This window comes from Haplochromis burtoni, unplaced genomic scaffold (assembly GCF_018398535.1).
Source record: "Haplochromis burtoni strain Fernald_Lab_line unplaced genomic scaffold, NCSU_Asbu1 Contig_7, whole genome shotgun sequence".
In the NCBI taxonomy this organism is placed as follows: domain Eukaryota; kingdom Metazoa; phylum Chordata; class Actinopteri; order Cichliformes; family Cichlidae; genus Haplochromis; species Haplochromis burtoni.
Window position 1 is genome coordinate 3,380,654 of NW_024582368.1, and position 20,732 is coordinate 3,401,385.

Below are 20,732 nucleotides of genomic sequence, written 5' to 3' on the forward strand. Positions count from 1 at the left end.
ACACACACACACACAGAAACGCACACACACACACACACACACACACACACACACACACACACTTCTGAATTATGTGAGAAAATTAAGCACGGTACCAACAGAAATTCATTGCAGCTTAGAGTAACAATTTTTTGAGTCGTAACAGCTGGCAGTGCTCCAGTGGTTTCTTTAATAACATGTCCTAAACATAATGGTAATTATGTTCTACTTCGAAGTTCATGTCCTTAAAGCTTTTGAATAGTCTGAATTCGGATTTTTTCTTCTTGGATCTGGGACAAAAAACAATACTGAAATGATTAAGTGCATGGCTGCAATTGGCCCAGTAGCATTAAGAGGCCTTTTAACAGCTCCAGCTTCTTGGTCCCAGGAGAAGGAAAAAAACACTATTTGAAAAGAGGAACACATACCAGACTGATACTACAGGGTCAGCGGCTGACCGCTTTGACTCTGGCTCTTTATACCATCATTGTAGCTGTGAGAAAACATCAGTAATCAGTGTAGCTCAACTCCTGCTACACATTATGGGGACATTTCTTGGCTTTGAGAAAGCAAGAACACAACCATGCCAAAATATACACCTGTAGGAAAAAAAAAGAAAAAAAAAGTAGTCGACAGATAGATAAACATCCCTCTGCCTCTTGCGTTGTTACACATTCAAACAAGTCCCAACATTCACAGGCATAAATGTCTTCACACTGCCTGGAAAAACCTGTTTCTGGAGACGATATTTCATGTGCAATGGGAGACTGTAACCGAAACCGAAATCCTGTTTTACTGTAAACACAAGCCAGTTTAACAACAAACAAACTGCAGACAGACAAACTCACACACAGTCTAAACAAACAGTATGCTTTATATTAAGAGCTAACTGCATCTTGTGTAACTCACAAGAAATGCACATATTGCAATAGAGCTGTTTTTTTATGTACATTCTCTTTTTTGGGGAATGCTGTGCCTCTTTTAGTCATGGACACCTCTCAGTCAGACAGTGGCGTGGCACTATATAGACGAGGGAGATTTCTTCCTCTTCCTTGCGCTGGTAGAACAAGATTAAGAGGCATTTTGGTCTTTTTATGAAGCTGCAACCTCTATACAAGGTCAGCAGCACCGACTGTGTGCGTGTGCATATATGTGTGTGCGTTTGGGGATTTGCCGTAAGTATGCATGCATTGCAGAGCTATCCAGGGCTCTGTCTGCAATGACTGAGTGAAGTCATCCGTCATAAGAGAGGTGTTTGGCGAGGGTTATGCGCCTGTCCCAAAAAGGAAAGGGATGGGCTTCCGCTTATCAAAGAAAGAAAAAAAAAAAAAGAAAAAAAACCCAGACTGAGCTCACTAAGGAAAGTGTACGTGAAGCAAGAGGGTCTAAAAGCTATAACAGTGATACATGGTAGGACCCCATGTGCAACAAAAGCAACATATGTTGAGAGACCAAGTTAAGCAATTGGTTTTTAGAATTTATGATTGTGATAGTGAAAAGTAAAGGGCACACACTGAAGGGAGAAATGGCAGCAGATGAAGACGCTGCTGAGCACTTCAAGGGCACAGTTTCCTCTAGGTCAGCCTTCTGAAACTGCCTGTAATGCAGTGCTTCTACACAGCCTTACTCATCTTAGGTAATTCCACATTGGACAACCGTCCACTGCTTGATGAGGTGTCTCAATCTGAAACACATTTCTCCAATTATTGATTCATCTCATTGTTTTTGGTGAAAGTAATATCAAGCGAACATCTGTGCACACATCGACACACAGGAAAGAGAGCACGCTTTCACGTCTTCACCGGGTCATCTGAAAGTGATTAGCCTCCTCTCCAAAGGCTTCCCCCGGTACAGTCCAGCTTCCTGGATCCAAACCTGACAGGCTCCATTACGATTTCTATTTTGATTTCCTGAAAATCTGTTCGATTCCATCTGCACCGATTAAATCCCAGCTGAAGCATAATAGCCTGGCCAGCGGCATTTATTTTGGTTCAACAAATCAAGTGAATTCCAAGCCCTGAGATCACCAGAAACAGAGCTCTCATAAATAAGTGGACTCTAATCCCAGTGTGTACACTCTGGCAGATGTTAGGTCAAAAGACAGCCCTTTAGTTTATATCAAGCCCCTTATTTAATTGTAGCTGACTGTCTGGCAGATTTAATTTACTTAGTTATAATCCAAGTAAAAACACTCAAAAGTGACTTAGAGAATACAGTGCTATAGGGAGCTGCACACTTGTGTCCTCCACTCACACCTCACCGGCCTGTAGGAGAGGATGTGTGATTAAAATACAAAACAAAAAGCTGAACATGCCATTCCTGGGTGTATGTGCAGCATTAACAAAATAACTACTTGGAGATGAATGGACACATTTATGCAATCACTTAACAGTGGCTTTAAAAGAGTGGAAATATAAGCGACCAAAAACTGTCATGAGAAATGGGAAGCGCTAATGGGCCATAATGTTGCGTAACACTCATGCACTGTGTGTCTTGGGGACGGTGAAACCAGCTCGTCTCTGTTCTGACTCCTGAATGCAGCTATAGAAGCTGAAAGGCTCTTCAAGGCCCCTCGGCAAGCACCCAATCACTTCACTATAATTATACCAAATACCAGCAACTGTTCAAATGCTTTCAGTGGTAGCTTTAGATTTTTTTTTTTTTCAGTCAGCATGCTAAAATAAACGAACAGTAAGGCAATTCTTCCTTTGAATTTGCAGATTCTGTTTGCTAGTCATTTATCAGGTCTTTCCTTGTGCTGATTGACGCCACTGTACTACAAACTCTTTATTTACATAGCATCCAAAACATGCAGTCATATGAAAGAGAAAGTTTTCACAAGTACATACACCTCATGACTCAATAAGCCATAGAACAACATTTAGCTGCAATAAACTGAAGTAACGGTTTCCTTAAGGACTATCATTCTGTCACATCATTATAGAGGAATTATGGCCAACTCTTCTTCGCAACGTTGCTTCAGTTTACTGGATTTGCGGCCATTACTTTATACACAGCACTCTTAAGGTCCCACTACAGCATTTCATCTAACTACAGCATCTAGATGAGGTCATGTTGTTGTTTTTTTTAAAGAGAAGAGGCTTCCTCCTGTCTCAGCCATACTTATTCATATATTAGTCTTTTTCTGGTTGTACTTGCATGAACTTTAATATTTAACATGCTAACTGAGGCCTGTAGAGTCTGAGCTGAAGGTTTTAGAATTCCTCAGAGCATTGCACATGCTGACCTTTGGTGAATTTGCTTTGACTTTAACACACTGCAACAATCCTCTAAAGAGTGAACACACACTTGAATGCTCCAGACCGGCAACCTGTCAAAACGTTTTGCTTTTACGGAGTTTGTCACACTTGCATTCAGTGAATCAAAATCAATCATTTGAACTGGCTGCTACTTGACCTCTTAATTTAGATAGAAGGAGTAAAGGTTGTCCTTTTGACACGACTGTGTCCAAGAGTCTTATTTTCTCCAAACCGACGTTGCATCTCCACACTGTATCTCAAAACTGCTTTTTAAGTTAATAAATAGTTTTGCAAGGTTGGCTGCAAACATGCATGCAAATGGGAATTGTTTGGCTGCTATGAAATAAAAGGGTGACTCAAGTACAAAGATCTGTACTATCAAGTTATCAAGTTACACTACAACTACAACATACTCTGAGACTGTTATGTTTAGCAGTTTAATAATTTGTATTTCAAATACAGCAGTACAGAAAAATAATTTAAATATAGCAATTTCTGCTATTTTTATGACCTTTACGACCACAAATTTTGATTTATTTATTCTTTTTTTTTTCTTTTTAAACTTAAAGGACGGGTGGATTATGGATAGATTTATCACTTGCCCGAGAGCTAGCAGCCTCAGTATCAAACTGGTTATGACATAGAAGCAAAGACAATGTACCTAGTTAGGAATGAGTAAGGTTACCTCAGATCTTGCACAGGCCTCTCTAGCCTTGCATCGTTTTACCCAAAAAGGTATTAACATGGGCCTAAATGTCCTCTTGACCGGAACGTAAGTTTTAAGCTTCAGCAATTTCCATAACAGGAAAACTTGGGATGGCGTCCACAGCCTTGCGAAATCATAATGCGACTGTAATCAGGTTTAAATGTCCAGTCCCTTGAAAAAAAAGGATCACTTTTCGTTCGATTTGTTCAGGTTTTCATCACACAGACAGCAACTGCTGAAGAAAACAGAAAGAAAAGCGCGACAAGCTGAAGTATGATTCATGATTTCAGTCTAATTCTGCCAAAAGAATTCACCTCAAGGAACTTACCGAATGTTTATAATATGGAGACATTTAGCATTTCTTTTTGCTTTCCTCTCTCACTGTCTGCCTTTTGCCTTTGGCTGCAAACTGACTTTTGACAGATGACTTTGCATATTGTTATTATCATGCTGAATTTCAAGTTTATTGTTTTTGGAGGATTTGGCTGTAAGCAGCAGACCAGAAACCCAATGTATTAGCACAACATCCATTTGCAGTACTTCAGGGTAATAAGAACCCTGAGGCCTATCGCGTGTCTTCATCAATCAAAATTAACAAAGAGTTTAGTTCTGCTCCCTTATGAAGCCCCTTTGAAAAAGGTAGGACCACATCATGACTGGATACAGTATAAAAACTGAATTAAAAGTTTTACTTGTATGCTATTACAGCAACCACTTTGGGCATCATTTTATGATACTGAATCTTTTTTTAATCAGCCCCACTGACCCAATCCTGCGTGCACTTGTTTCCGACTGCACTTATCAGATCTGCCTCTATATTTATAACATATTAATCCACAAATCAAACCTTGTGAAAGGCCACATAATCTGTGTTGACAAGAGAAACAATAGGTGAGATCTGTAGCAAGTGAACATAAGCATGTGGCATACGGAGCGAGCACAGACAAAAATAGACACAAAGAAAGGAAAGTACAGCACAATCAGGTTTCGTCAAACATGTTTGTGCAGCACTGAGCTTTTCATCGTGTGCAGTTTATCTCTCTTGATAAAACAGGTATGAGTCAAAGGCAACTGCAAACTGTTTCACTTTTATTTGAGTAACATGAAAGTAACACAATAACAAGAATAAAGAATTGCTATGGACACATGATGAAATACTGTAAATCTGTTCAGCGACAAATTTGAAATGGGACTAAGAGTCTCTGCGGCCCTTGGGGAAAATTTGATAAAGTGATCATTTAAAGAATCTGGGTTGCAGTCTCACAGGCAATTGCTCAATTATTTTGTCGATATTGTTTCATATAATCAAATTCTCAGTAATCGGTCCACCGTTTTAATAATAATAATAAGAGCTACCTCGATAGCCTTCCAGGGTTGATCCGTGGAAAACATGGAGATGTTTTGATAACACTCCATGTTTTCACAGCACTGCCAAAAATAACAGACACTACTATGTTTAATGTCCTTAATGTTTACATTTACTGAATGTTTATCTTCTCCAAACTAACTGACACAGTGACGCTGTTGTAAACTTTAAGCTTAGGCCTCAATTACACAGATGTAGAGACTAGTCTGTGACTCCCTTGCAACAAAAATGTGTATTCTCAGACTGAAGAGTCGTTGTTCCAGCCTGCTGGCTGTCACTAGTTAAATTTGGTGGCAAAGATGGTGCTGCACTAAGACATCCTGGTGATCGCTTTTGTCACTAGCGAACTGGTCGCTTGCATTTTGCATGAAACTTGTCTGCAAACACTTGCCAACTAAAGTAACTACAGTAAAAGTTGCTCGTTTGGAAAAGTGTAGGATTCAGCAACATGATACATTTTCTACTAAGGTGCAGATAAGCTGGCATCTTCCATGCAAACTAAAGGCAACTGTGGCATTCTGCTAGGAAACAAAAACAATTGCAACAGGGTTTTTAATGCCACACTTTTTGGAACCACTTTCAGCTAGCAACTGTCAGCAACATCCAGCAACCGCTTGTTAACCAGTTGGAGAATACACATTGTTCCTTAGTGACCAGTGTGCTAGGGGGTTGCTAACTGGTCTCTAGGCCTGCGTGACAAGAGGCAACCACTTGCCAATGATTTGAGGAATACACATTTTTCCATGGACTATGGTAGGGTCACCCTCCATTCTTTAGGTGTGTGTGACTAAGAATTTAGCAGTCATCTATCATCTAAACCCTGTAAGCCAACTTGTCTAAGTTAGACTGTTCTGACAACTGTTTAGTGCTTGATGTTTCCATATTTGACTTGGCATATTTCAGTATGTGTGGTCCAATTCAACCACAGCTTCACCAGCTCCAGCGGCAGCCAACAGCAGCAGCTGCACCCAGACAAGCTGGATGCGAAACCTCTTTCATCATTAAAATGGAAAAATATGATGATGAGAGCTGTGGAGTTTATTGCTTTGGACTTGAGGCCCGTCAGTGTTAATCTTCAATATTTCTCAAGTAGGGATAAATTATATGATTACAGGGAGGTGCATGCTTGTCAGCTCCGAGTCACTTTATAATAAAATAACTAGCTTAAAAATTGTTTAAACATACAGCCAATGCTAACTTTTTTGTGTTCTTTATGTTTATTAATATTAGCTCTTTTGGCAAATAGCTGGTTTGATGGCGCTGATTTAAAGGATAGTGATGTCTAATTTCTCATTTTATAGACTGAAACAATTAGGAATTAAAATAGTCGAAAGACCAATCATAATAAAGATAACCAACATTTCAGTAGCAGCAGCCATAAGGCAAATGAAGATTGCAGTTGTTGTCAGATTTGCGCTCCAAACTAATCTGGACTGGCAGGAAAAAGAGAGTGCAAACTGGGTATCTTTTTATTATGGAGTAGGAGAGTGACTTGTGCTAATTTTAAGTGATCACAATTCCCAGTCCACAATAAAATAGTTCAGATCTCTGTATAATGCACAGTCTAATGATCTACCAGGTGAAAACACAAGAAATGACTAAAACAATACAGATTTATCCTTATTGTGGACAACTTTAAAAAACATTCTCTCCACTGTTAAGTGAAGCTGCCAAAGCCATGCATGGATACTTGCAACTACTACGGATATTCTATGCAGCACGCATTTTAAAAAAAAAGGAACCTTTTCTGTGTTTCATCAGGTGTAAATGTTAGGGATGTCCCTGAAGACGCTAGTAAGCATGAAAAGCAAATAGCAGGAGTTTTCCCCACCATGAAGCTCTACAGTCTAATGTGTCGCAATGCCGTGTATGGAAATGATTGATGTCAACAGTTCCCTCTTAATCACCTGAGAGGTACGCAGCCTCTTGACAGTCTGGCAGTCATTTTGGATTCTTCTCTAATGACTAGAGGACAGGTTGCAGATGATGTTAGCTGATGCCGGCCTCACGGATCACTACCATTCTGTCAGTGATTAAGTGACTCATCTACCTCTAGTAAACAAACCCCCAGTAAAGCATCTTGCATCTATCAAAAGATGCCTTTGACTCTGTCGGCTTATCTAACTTGGAAAAAATCCATCATACCTGTACAAAACCGAGGATGCCGTGTGGTCTCTTGGGATACGTCCCATAAACAAACAGATTCTACTAAGACTGCAGCTATATAGGTGTAAAGGGAGCATTCGGATCCCCCATTACATTTTTTACCACAAAACGGTGTACCATTTCCCTGTGTGTTTCTTTTCAGATATTTCAGATATTTATGACCTGGTTTCTGTAGCTTGACAAGTTGCCTATAAGTTAGCAAGTAAGAAAATAAAACTAACACTTTTTGATTTCATATTAGTGGGGGGGGGGGTATTAAAAAGGTTTACGTAAAGCCAGGCTTTTGGTTATACTGCTAGGGGAAACATAGTAAACAGAGACCTTTTTATGAAAACACAGCTGAGAAAACTGAGCTTTAAAACCAGTTATACTGCTTGGGACATATTATACACTTGAGGAAATCTTTTGTCAATCTTACTAAGGGCTAAAATTGTAGTGTCGTGCATCCTCAACAGCACAGTCCGTTCTGTACAAAGCCCAAGCAATGCACTTTAGTCTTTATTGATAGCTGTGTGAGTAGGACAAGTGTGGTGATGTAACAGATCTTTCTTAAATTGCATGGGCAGCATTGTTGGTCTGGACAACCCCTGAGGCTCAGTTTGATTTCAGCAGATTAATTTAGGTTCCTCTCTTACGTAACGCCATCTCAGCTTTCAAGCAGTCTCACTGATCTCAGGATCACCTTTGGCTTCTTGCATGGGTGGCTAGCTACTGAACTGCACTCCCATGATAAGAGTGGAAACAACACTGCACTGGAAAAGATCCTTGAACATCAGAATAAGACCTGAGAGCAGTTAAGCTGTTTGACAGCAGACCGCATTAAGAGGCAGCGCAAGTGAAATGGTGATGATGGATAGCAGCTTGGTTGAATCCCTTAATATAGCATGTTTTGGTTGTAAAAGATCAAATGGACACAAAGGTATGAGAACGATGCAGAGCATGCGTTTGATGCGGTTAAGCCACTGGCTAAAGAAAACAACAAAGTTTTGACTGCGTCTCCTCAGGGGAGGTTGCAGCCACTGAATGAAAAACATCTATTGAAAAATGACTCGGATAATTATAAAACTTCATCATGCGTTCAGAATAAATTCAGATTTTTAAGAAATATTCACCCTGGAAGGGATCACAGCAAATATTTGTGCAGGAAAAGACAATCAAACCATCACCTTTTAACAGGGTAGTAATACTCAGGTGCAGAAGTAACAGTTGTGATGCTGATGTGTGCAGGAACATTATTATGATTAATCCATTAAATATTAAAGACATGGATTCTCTTTACATAAAGGATGAAATCAGATCACAGCGAGCTCACTATGTGTGTCTCAAAGTGAATGGAGGGCAGTGTCTGCCGTGTCAGCTGAGGAATGAGGTAATAAGACAAGACTGGTTCGGCTTACAGGAATAGACATAAAATGTTACGAGAAGTGAAATCTGTTATCATACCATAGATTTTCTTAAGCTGAAAGTGAAACAAAGAAGACATGTTTAAAAATGGACTAAAACAGACTTCTGATATGCTGAATCTCATATATCTATTAATGTAAATAAATACCAACTAAATACCAAAAGCTGACATTTTTCCAAATGAATCAAGCTCCGGTCTCTGATGCGGCCTTCGGTTTTTAAACATAAAAGTCTGTTTACAGTGCTTAGGAAATGCATTTGGGAGAAAATCTTGATGAAATCATCTGCGGCTCTGAGGGAGGTGCATGAAATCTGATAAATTGCTTCCAAAGATGTCACTTGAATCAGGAATTGGTTGGATATGAAGACTCTCAGCTTATAATGTAAATTAAATCTCATATTCGGGAAGAAGTGAACATAACAGCCGTCATCAGTGCTGGAGATTAGCATCTTGAGGCCACATCAGGCACCTGCAGCGAAACCTCTGACTGAAATGTCTTGGAGTGAGTTGTTTGGCTGAGTAGAAACGATTTTGCAACGGTCCTAAATTTGAGTGGAGTGGAGTACTCCCTCTGTACTAAAGTAGTCCTATGTAAACTTAGTGGTGAAGCCCTTTAACACTCCTGAAGCACATTATCTAATCAGTGATGCACATTATCATTATTATCATCATCATCATTATTATTATTATTATTATTATTATTATTATTATTATTATTATTATTATTATTATTATCATCATCATCATCATCATCATCAAACAATTGATCGCATCTTATTCTGCCTTTTTTTCTTTTTCTTTTTTTAAACTGTCCTGCACATTTATCTCAAAAGCCAAATCAAGGTCACCCAACCAAGCCTTTCTCCACACTCCGTGGAGTCTATTCACAGCTCCTCGTACAATTTGTCTTCTGTTAAAAAAAATAAAATAAAAAAAAACTGCTGGCGATCTATAATTCCCACCTGGGCAGATTGTGTAAGCCCACAACAGGTGAAATTTGGCTCAGCTTTTAAGCATCATTAAGAATCAAAAAGCAGCCTTCTGTTAAAGGAAATTGCATGCCAGTTTGCAATACCAGACTTTGATGTGTCTGCCCATATTTCAGGCTAAGTGTTTGCTGAACTGCAGCCAACCCCTGAGACAATACTGGCCTTTTGAGATATACCATGCTCTTGAGCAGTGACGTTCTCAGGCTATAGAGGAAAGCTGATAGCCAAGTGATCCTTTAGCTGACTGAGGGCTGAGGCTTTTCGCTTTAAGCCATCAATGTGAGGATAAAAGTGATCAATATGGAAAAACTAGAGTAGAAACTGTGGGATTTATGGCTGCTGGCCTCATTCACATTATACACAGGCATAGATTGCGTAAAGTATGATCTCACATTCCAGAAAACCCCAGATTTAATTGTAATTGTAAAACGGAAAAATTCTCTTATTATACCAATGGGACTTTCATTTAAACATATGAATCCGAGTTTGGGTTGAAGGCAAGTTGACTGCATGTCAAACGAAGTCAAACTCAGACTTGGATCCACAGAGTGAGACATTCCACTGATTTGATTGTCTTGGAAAAACACCCCAAACATCTCATTACCTGACATCATCCCTACTGTCGTCTATCCTGTTGGGATGAACACCACACCACATTGCTCTTGTGAAAGAACAAGAGCAATGTGCTGGTCAGCACCATGAGGCCAGTGAACCCCAGATAGCTACACTCTGGCGCTGGATACCAAACAGCCCATCACGAGATAGCACGCTTCTCGCTGTCAACCACACCACAAGAAATAAGGTTAAATGGCATTATCTACACAATATGGGAGCCTCTTCTATTTTTATTACTGGTGCTGACAGCCTCTTTTGTTTAGAGGGAGAGGCAGTGCGGTTCTTGGAAATGGTTATAAATAAGTACTGAGGCAACCACAAGGATTCCTATTTGTCCGTTTGCATTGTTTTCAAAGGCTGGCTTGGTTATGATGTGTTTCATAAATACAACACAGTCACCAATCCAAACACACTTGAGATGGTTTAGATTGATGAAACACTGCTGTTAATAATTGGGACGGACTGGTTTGCTTCACATTTCTTTGATGTAATGACCCTTTAAGCAGCACGGCGGAAACGTAAGAAAAGATTTCAGACATTTTGAAATTCTCCCTTCAGGGAAATTTCTTTGATACTAACGGCCATGCTAACTATACAATCTGCCTAATCTCCCACCATCTTTTTCCACTGAGCCATTTGGCCGGTGTGGGAAAAGCAGTGCAGCTGTATGTAACATCACCTTTTAATCACTTGATGAAAAAGCAGCAGATGCAGAGTGTTTTTCCAGTGGCAAAGCATTACACCAAGAACACAAAGAGTCTGCAGCAATGCTATCAACTCTGTAAGTGTCTACCCAGGCAGAGAGGTGCTGTGAGATAACTTCTAGCTGATGTTTAACAGTATAATGTTTACCATTTCAGCTTAGCCTCCTTAATGGGTCTCATGAGCTAATGCAATATCATTACAACAGCTGTAAATAGAGCACAAATCAAACTTAGAACTGGCAGGAATATGAGTAGTTTTAAAGGTTTTTGGGAGTAAATAAAATATTTGAGATAATAAAACGTAGACCTGCCTCTGAATGCATGACTCACCTAGCAGTTGGACCCCCCTAGTGAGGCCATAGACGTCTATGAGAGCCCAGAGGGGTTCTGAGACATGTACCCCACTGAAGAACAGTATGGAGCTGGAGTCGTTGATTCGATAGAACACCCGACCCTTCTTATCTACCCAAAACGAGATGACGTTTCCCTCATTGGAGAGCTCCTCTGGAAGTGCTTTTGCCCAGAACCCACTTTGGGAGACCAGGTCAGGGCAGGCATACTTGGGCAGGGTGTCTGGATTGATCCTTGATGGGTCTTTGGATGTAAAACCAAGACGTAGAGCACCACTCCAGCAGCACTGCTTTTTAGTGATCTGGAGAGAACATATTTTAAATCAATGAAGATAATTTAATTAAGATAAATATGCAAGATACAATATGAGCTAAAAAGAATAAAGCCAAATTTGGGCCGGCATAGTTTCTGCTGAGTTGCAGTGATACTACCTGCACTGCACTGTGATTAATTCATGACATTCAAAGCTTGCATTTGGGTAATTTTTTACCTCCACCCAGTCATAATTATAGCTGCAATTACCTTTAAAGTGGTATGACTGTGTTTTGTCAGTGCCAAGAGCAGCTAGTCCTAGATTATTGTGAAATGTGACTTCTTTATGAAAATGGATACAATCCAAAATGTTTTGCCTGATAGATCGGAGCATGTTAGCACCATGACAAATGGCCTATGGGAACCATTAGAATGGCAGAAACATGTACTGGGCATTAAAGGCATATACTATAAGAGCATTAAGATTAAAATATTGTCCAGAAATATCTAGAGTCTACAGACACATATGCACTTGTTGTGCAGTGTCGCTTTGAGTTTAAGAATGTCACCATGGTAAAAATGTCCAACTGATGATAATCATGTCCAACAGCTTATCTTCTAGCATGCCAACAGCTGATGATTACACCACTGTACCAATTGCAAGCCAGTATACCAATTAAAACTGGTAAGGCTTAAATTAACCACTATGGCTGTTAATGTGTTTGAAAGATGGATATAACAACGGTGACATCACCCATTGTTTAGTGAAGTCTCATGGTGAAGCCTCAGCAGCACGTGGAAGACATTACAGAGAAAGTGAGTGATACCATGCTACTCAATACTCACATGTGACTGGCAAGTCATTGGCCCATGAGTGTACTCATAATTTACAAAATTTACTTCAGGTTTTATTCTGTTTGTTCTGAAACTAGCACTTGTTCCAATACAATCATCCGGAAAGTGGAGGCTGTTTACTACAGGAATAATTTGTACTACCAGAGGCACTTCCACCTTGGCTTCACTTTTCAGAAGAACAAGAAGCAACATCCATGTCTTGTCTATTCCTCAAGCCATCAAATTTCTAAACATGGGCAACACATGGCCTGCCCAGGTGGTTTAGCCAAAACAACCTCAAGGTGCAATGAAAGTGTCCCTACGTATTGAAAAAGATGTGTTTGCTCCATGTTGGTGTATGGAAATGTGATTGCAAAAGAATTTCCCTGTGCGGGCAAATAAACCTTATTAACGTTATCGCTCACATGTGGTCCACAATGCTGACATAGAGGGAGCTGTAGCCGATGGTTGTCTGCTTGAACTCTCCTGCACTAATTCAATTCACTGAAGTGGACCTCTCAACCATGTTTGTGCTGTTTGTGCCTCTTGGAGCATTTTGAAAGAAACTATCTGCGAAATAATATGGCCCGCTGCATGGCGAAGCCTGTCTAAGCAAAGCTAACATCGAGGCTTTGAAATGTGGCTACATCAATCATTTACATAGAGTTACTGAGGTTATTTTTACTTATCTTGAGGAATTTAATTTGGTTTGGCTGGATGAGTGCTTAAGAAAATAGATGGACGGATGGACTTCTATGTCTGTAAGTTTCATGCCAATTTATCCAATAGTTGAGATATTTCAGTCTGAACAAACAGACAGCACAACATTCCCATCATAGTGCCAAACCACTAGCAGGGCTAAAAAAACAACTTATCACTTTCAAGATTGGTTACCTCGGTATGTTTATCACCTGCAAACGATTTTTGTCTTATTTCGAAGCACTATTTACTTTGCATTTACTGTGCCAGATAACAGTGTTCCTCACATGGCAGTGCTTGCCCTACTCTCTCACATTCGAGACATAGATGGCCTGATAGGTGAAGTGGAAACTTGTTCTAAGCTGCTGCCGCTTTGGCCCACACAAGAGCACAGAGAGGAAAGAGAGAAAATGAAAACAGGAGAGTGAAGAGCTGGGATGAAGAAAGGGAGGCAGACAGGCAGGGAGAAGAAAATGAAAACATGCTAACAGAATTAGAGGGACAGAGATAAAAGAGGACTACTTTTCATCACACTCACAATTTGGATCTTCCCAGTAATTGACTGTAATAATATCAGAAAGTACAAGATGTGCTAATCTATGGTTTTGTAAAGTAACTTTTTTGTTACAGGAAATTATGAAAATGACAACCAGTTGTGCTCTAGTTCTGGTGTCGGACTTTGGACTCATTGTGCAATAGGTCAATTTTTAACCCAGTCATTTTCTGTGTGTAGCATACCGGGGCTCCAATAGTAATTATCCCTGTGAATACAAATGGCATTCGAATAGTGCATCGTTTACCTTCAGTCGAACCTGCTCATATACAGCGATAGGTCTGTTGCTGAAGGTGATGGCATTGCAGAAGCTGGCCTGTCTCTTGACAGTTCTCTGAGACATGTCCATGACGATCTGCGAGCCCTTGGTGCTTGGGTGGAAGAGCAGAGGGAAGGAGGACAAATTTCCACATGGCTGGATGGGAAGGCAGCGCTTGGGCTTGTGGTGATATCGGTGAGGTCCTGCTGGAAACGGTCCATTTAGGGAATCTATGTGAAGAATGAGAAGCGTAAGAGTTGGTTATTTTGGTCAAGGGTTGAGGGGGAGTTAATTTTCTTGGGGTGCAATTTACAGTAAAATACCCAAATATTAGATTACATTTGACTGCAGTATTGAATCAGGCTGTCTGTACCACTGCAGGACCACACTGGCTGGTTCATTCTCCTGAATTATCCAATTTGGTAACAAAAGCACTCAGAGAACCCAACTTTCCCCAAAGGGCAAGGGCTATAGTTGTATAGTGTTGTATTGAGAAAATAAAAAGCGTGTTGTATAGCTCTCTCCATGCCCTTTTTCCATGCCCATATATATGATATATGATATTTTGCAAGGTCAACTTGCAACAATGACGGTCAAGTCAAATGCTTATCCAATTTTGGTACTCCAAGGCCTAGTATATTGTTGTAGAGTTCATGGGTAACATAACGTTTGGACTGATTTTCACATTTGGTGTGACCTTGACCCGATTTTCACAAAAACTAAATCAGCTTGAGTTCTTGTTGGTAACTACCGTCACGAAAAATTTGAAAATGAAATCTTAAAAACTTTGGATGCTAGACTGCTAACAAAGAGACAGACAGATAGACAAACAGAAGCAATTACATTTATTTAAGCAATTTAAAGCATAAGTCTGTTTCCATCTTCTCACGGTAGCACAGTAATAGCACCTGTATTGTAAATTAGAAGCTAAATGTCCTTGGATTTAAAAAACAAAACAAAAAAAAACAAAAAAAACAACAACACAAACCCAACAGCACAAAGACAGACCTGCTCTCCTGGCACCGTAATTTAGGAGAACAATGCAGCTGCGAGAAGTCTGTGCAAAACACTCTCATTTCAGTAAATGGTCATTTCCGGTAACACCGAAATCTCACTTTTGTTATTCTACATCTTTCAAGATAATCATCTGATTTGTGTTGCATTTGGGTTTTTTTTTATTTCTGTGGAAAACTTTTTGTTTGATAATCAGCAGAAAGCGGTAAAGGAAGCAGAAGGAGGCGGAGGACAAAGAAAAAAAAAAAAAGATCAACTTACACACAAATAAGACCACAATTAGCCAAGGAGAAAATGACCTTTGGGATCTTACGGGAGTTCTTGATGCGTGTATGTTCAGCTGGCGAATACAGTATATTCAAAGCTACACCAATAATAGTGAGGAATGGCTGTTAACATGTTATTTCCAGTTACGGCTCGTGTTTTAATGAGCATATATCAATTTTATCATAAGTCTTTATGTCTGAAAGTCACGTACATGCGACGCTACAAAATCAGTGGTGCAAAATGTGAGGCATTTATTGTGATTTGTAAGTCAGAGGAAGTGGTAAAAAAAAAAAAACTCCACAGGTACACAGTGAGTCACACCATGCACCCGGGTTTCTCGATTTTTTCCCATGTGAAAATGTGAACAACTTGTCCCACTTACAGTAACTCATAAAAGAGAACCAGCTTTTTTTTTTCCAAACGTCCGATCTCAAAGCCTTCATAATCATGATTCACACGGACTCCCTCTCATTTGGATCCACTCTCCCCATTCTCATTTCCTACATTCCTCTTCAAAAGGACCACACCAAGGTCACTGTGGTTTTAATGGAGGAGGTGTTTTCTCACAAACTTTGGCTCACTCAAAACACAACTTTTTATTCTACTGATAACACAAATAACTTTTATCTCACGACGCGGTTTGATACAGATTTTATTCCATAAAACGCCGACCTCATCTACAGCAGCATTTCAGGGTTTTAAAATACCATCAAGCACGAAGTGTGAACAAAATAAATAATTTAAGCCTCATTAACGCTTCTTCATCCTCGGGAACTGGTTGCATTTTCGCACCTAAACTTGGAAGACTGTGTATGAGCAGCTTGTGTTTGTCTGCAAGAGGAGAATGTGAGCCACTGCTGAAAGACAGCTATTTTTGCTCTCCTTTAATTGACCTTGGAAGGTCAAGAGGTATATAATGCACCACAGAGACAAATCAGTTAGGACTGCCAGGATTGGAAACGAGTCGCCATGTGACTTCTGAGGCCAGGTTTAATAGAACATCACAGCGTTCTAATTTTAGGGCAGAGACAGAGATTTGAGCAGTAGATGAAGACATGATTTATATTTAAAAAAAAAAAAAACTTGTCATAGTCAACCCTGAAAAATAATTACAAATGCTGTCAAATGGGAATCGTTGTCACATATTTCTGTCCAGTCCTGCCCTTCAAATCACAATCAGAGAGCCTCTGCCAAGTGTTCTGTACTCAGCACAGTGTATTTAGTAAGCTTTTTGCATGCTCTTGTCAATGCTGAACAATGCTTAATTGTGCTCTGTGCACAACAGTGGTCTTAAATGAAGTCATAACAAACCCTTCAACCATATTGCATCCATGACGTCGTGTCAGACGTGATGTCTTGGGGAAAACAAAACAGCACTGCATTGTACTCCATCAAAGACCAGGCTTGAGAATAGAATAGAATATTTCCTGTTAGGGTTGAAAACAGAAGCAACACCTCACCTCACTGGCCCTGCAGACCGTGGCGTCTCTTATCCTCCACCATCTAACCAGAGAATCCAATATATTCTTTCATTTTTGCTATATTACTACCATTTCTGCTGCTGTGAAATTGAATTCTACAGACTTTCTTTTTTTTTTTTTTTTTAAATCAGCTGAAGGTTTATTTCCACAACCCAGACATCCTGTCAGGGGTTTACAACTTTCAAAGGACTATATAAACTATGAAAGTCAAAAAAGTAAATAAAAGGATAAATAAAAATACCACATTTGATTTACTGTAGATGACAACTGATTAGAGCCAAAAGTACTGATGATACAATGGTTGCTGAAGTGTGTTTAAAAAGTCATGCAACCCGACGGTGACGTCAGGGTAACCACCGACCAGAGCCCTGCCACGATAAAAGAGAGGTGCCATGACAAACGTCAGATGAGCAACTTAAGGATAATGTTACTTAATGCACCACCGCACACAATGTGACTGCCTCTGCTGTCATTAATTGGAAAAGACAAACAGTGCAGAGACAATGAGTGGCCCTGGCCAGTGTCACCTGGCCTCCTACGCTCCTCTGTGTTTTATCCTGAGGCTTGGTCTTACTAAGACGCCTCAGCAGAGGCCCTAATGTGGTGTGACGTTAGTATCAAGGCATGGTGGCCCCTCAAATGCATTCTAAAGAGCTCCAGGGCACATTTAGCTTTTTCCACATATGTCATAGCTGGCGTTGTTTCAATAAGAGATAAACATTTGTGATTTAAAAGTTTTTAAACGTCTTACCAGAGAAGATGCTTTGTATGAGGCCTCTGTAAAAGGGCTGCGCCTAGTTCAGGTTTGACAGGACCATCACTTGAATCTGTTTAAGTGGGTTTTGTTTCCAATGTTAGATCAATTCATTGTTTTTAAACTGCTTTATTTAAAAAACCTAAAGGAAAGCCTATTTTATTTGTCATGAGCTAACAGGTATACATGCACAGTGTTAAAGATGTATACTGGACTGTAACATGATGTAAACTTTGGGCTGGATTAGTTGTTTGCTCTAGAAAATTATGAAAACATGTCAAACAATTTCACAGCTCAAGGTGATACCTTGAAATGTCTTGTTTTTATTTTCTCAGCAACAGTCCAAAACCGTTCATCGAACTCAAGAATTTTTAAGTAAGAACAATGCATGCCAGAGTCGTCATGAAGGTTTACCAAACGGGGAAGAGTGAAGGTTGAATGATTCATGAGCCCTTAAGCTGGAGGTGGGCCCTGCAACACGACAGGGATTATTAAGGTTTACATTTTTAGGGCCCCGACTGAACACATGGCTGACAGCCAAGAACTTCTAGCTGTGCCCCTGTCTGCACCTGTATTGTGTCACACCAGTGGACCCTACAACTGAAACTGGAAAAGGGATCACATGAACTGGTTCATCTGGGTGTGCTAGAAAGCACTTGGTATATCAAAAAGTACCAAACTGCAATTGTAAACTAAAGCAAGATAATACCAATATGGAAGAGAGATGAAACCAAAAAAATTATAATATGGATATGGAACGTAAAAGTTAGAAAAATAGGATGGGCAGGTTGGTGCTGATAGACAGCGTTGGAGACCTGAATAAAAAGTGAAAAGGAAGACTGTAAACTCTATATAAGTTATCACCTTCATTGTACCACCTGAACAGAAAAATGAACCCAAAAACTGTTGCTGTCCTAAAACATTTATAGCCAGAGACAGTGGAAGATCATTTGTGCTGGTATAAAATTATTTCTATCCAATTTAGTTAATCTGACTTGAGTTCACTGAAATATAATGGTCACAAATTATCAGAAATACAAGAGAATGCCAGGTTTCTATCAAATAAGGCCACACAGACTTGTGGCATTTACTGTATGTGGACTGTTTACAATAACTAGGAACCAAAAACCACAGAGCATTCAATCATCTGGCAAATCTTTGCTGATGTAAAGCAACTGAAAGCTAATCAAAACACTACATCCCACAAAAGACATAGTGTAACACTAGAACTGCATCAGTTAGGCCCCCAACAAGACGCTATTAATGAGATTCTTATAATTCAATTTACCTGATGGTTATATTTCTTTATTAGTTACTTCATGTTCTTCCATAAAATGACAGAAAAGAGCGTAAACTCATCAAAATTCCCTGCCCGTCAACCATCAGTTCATACTCAAGGTTATTAAATTTAAAATGAGTAAGCCACAGAAAATCTGCAAACCATCACATGTGAGAGGCCAGAGCCAGAGAACTTTCTACTTGGTTTACTTGGGAATTAACTGAAACAATCACATATCCAAAAGCATTATGTTTCTGGAGACTGAATAATTGATTCAAAGTATTGCTTCAGCTCTACCCTAATGCCTGATACATGAACTTTTACTGTGCCAACTTTAAATTTAAATGCTTAATCTTAATAAAACAGCACTAACGAGTTAAACGCTTAAAAAAACAAAAGACCACAGTCATCTTAAATTCATTTAGTGCTCAGCATAGTTTAATAACAGGTTTAAGAAATTTTACTAAATGCATGTTGTGTGTACTTATATCAGTGTCAGACTCCCAATAATCATTCAAAACTAAACGGGGTTCTATATGACTTTTACCACTGAACGTACACCTAAAAAGTGAAACAGAATACAAGCAAAAAGCAGAGGAAACAAGATACCCTGTACCTGCTCACTATTATAATTTCAGACACGCAGGTTCATTAAAAAGAGGCAGGAGACTCTAAAAGTGTTAGGCATCAACTAAAGGCAGAGATAAATAAATAAATAAAAATAACAAGCAGGTGGGTAAAAAAAAAAAAAGTTGAAGGCTATTTAATCCTCTAACCAGCTCAGTTCAGTTTGTCCTGTTTGGTTTCTTTTGCTGGAAGTCGGTTAATATGTCGCAGAGGATTTTCACACTTAAAAAACACCAGTGTCTTTAATCCTAAACCAGTCGTGACTTACAAATGATGCTTAAACTTGGCCAAAGCGGCTGTAATTTCACTTCTCCTTTATTTTAGGCTCCCAGGACGCCTACAGTTTTCATGCACACTGGCTTGAAGCTGCACAAGCCAAGCCTACAACTCGTTTATATAGTCTCCTCTTATAATATTACAGTTGTGGCGCATAATAAACAATCGGCACACGCTCTCCTGTCCGGTGACGCCAGATGCCCTTACCGTAAAAGGTATTCCTGGTGATCTGACCTCCCATGGCTGGATGCAAGGTGCGTTCACCTCTCCCTCTAACTGCGACCTGGATCCACAGTATTCACATTCAGCCTCGCGTCCTCAGCAGCGACATTATATGGACACGACACTGTTCACACACGCACAGGGGGGAAAAAAGAGTCCCGACAGTGATTCAGCGTCAGGTTGTGTCTATCCAAAGATTCATCGACATCAAGCAGCAGCTCACAGCAACTAACAGATCCAGCACGCAGTGGCTCACTTCAGTCCGCGCGGAAATTAACATAAAAGGTGGTAGTGGAGGTGGAGCTTCACAGGACTATTGACGCTGTAGTCACCAGAGCAGACTTCAAGAGCGTTAACTAGCAAGAAATAGTTATTATATTCCCAGATTATATAGACACTTAAAGCACAGTTATCTCCAGTACAGTGTTCTGTTCACATTGTACCACTGCGAGGAATCACTCATCCAACAAAGAGCTTGTTTTGTTTTCGTTTTTTAATACTTTTTATTAAACTGTAAAATTTCTAATCATTTTCATAATCATGCTGTGTCCTCGTGTTCCACAGTTCGTGTAGTGGCTGTTGCTGGTGCACCACAGTATATCAAGCACGTGGCGCTCAGTTTTCCACCCCACTTGTTGCCCACCATGTGTGCTGTCCCTACTATCTTTTCATCT

At 39.8% G+C, this 20,732-nt stretch overlaps 1 protein-coding gene across 1 annotated transcript in view; it reads right to left on the reverse strand.

Moving 5' to 3' along the window:
* The window catches only part of neurl1ab (neuralized E3 ubiquitin protein ligase 1Ab), a 34,870-nt gene extending 14,527 nt beyond the window's left edge, over positions 1-20,343 (reverse strand). The window contains exons 1-3 of the mRNA XM_005914141.3: positions 20,044-20,343; positions 14,127-14,368; positions 11,521-11,842 (exon numbers count right to left, since the gene is read on the reverse strand). Of these exons, the coding sequence (XP_005914203.1) occupies positions 11,521-11,842; positions 14,127-14,368; positions 20,044-20,077 (598 nt within the window). The 5' untranslated portion in view covers positions 20,078-20,343. The remainder of the gene's footprint in view (positions 1-11,520; positions 11,843-14,126; positions 14,369-20,043) is intronic.
* Positions 20,344-20,732: the final 389 nt, after the last annotated feature.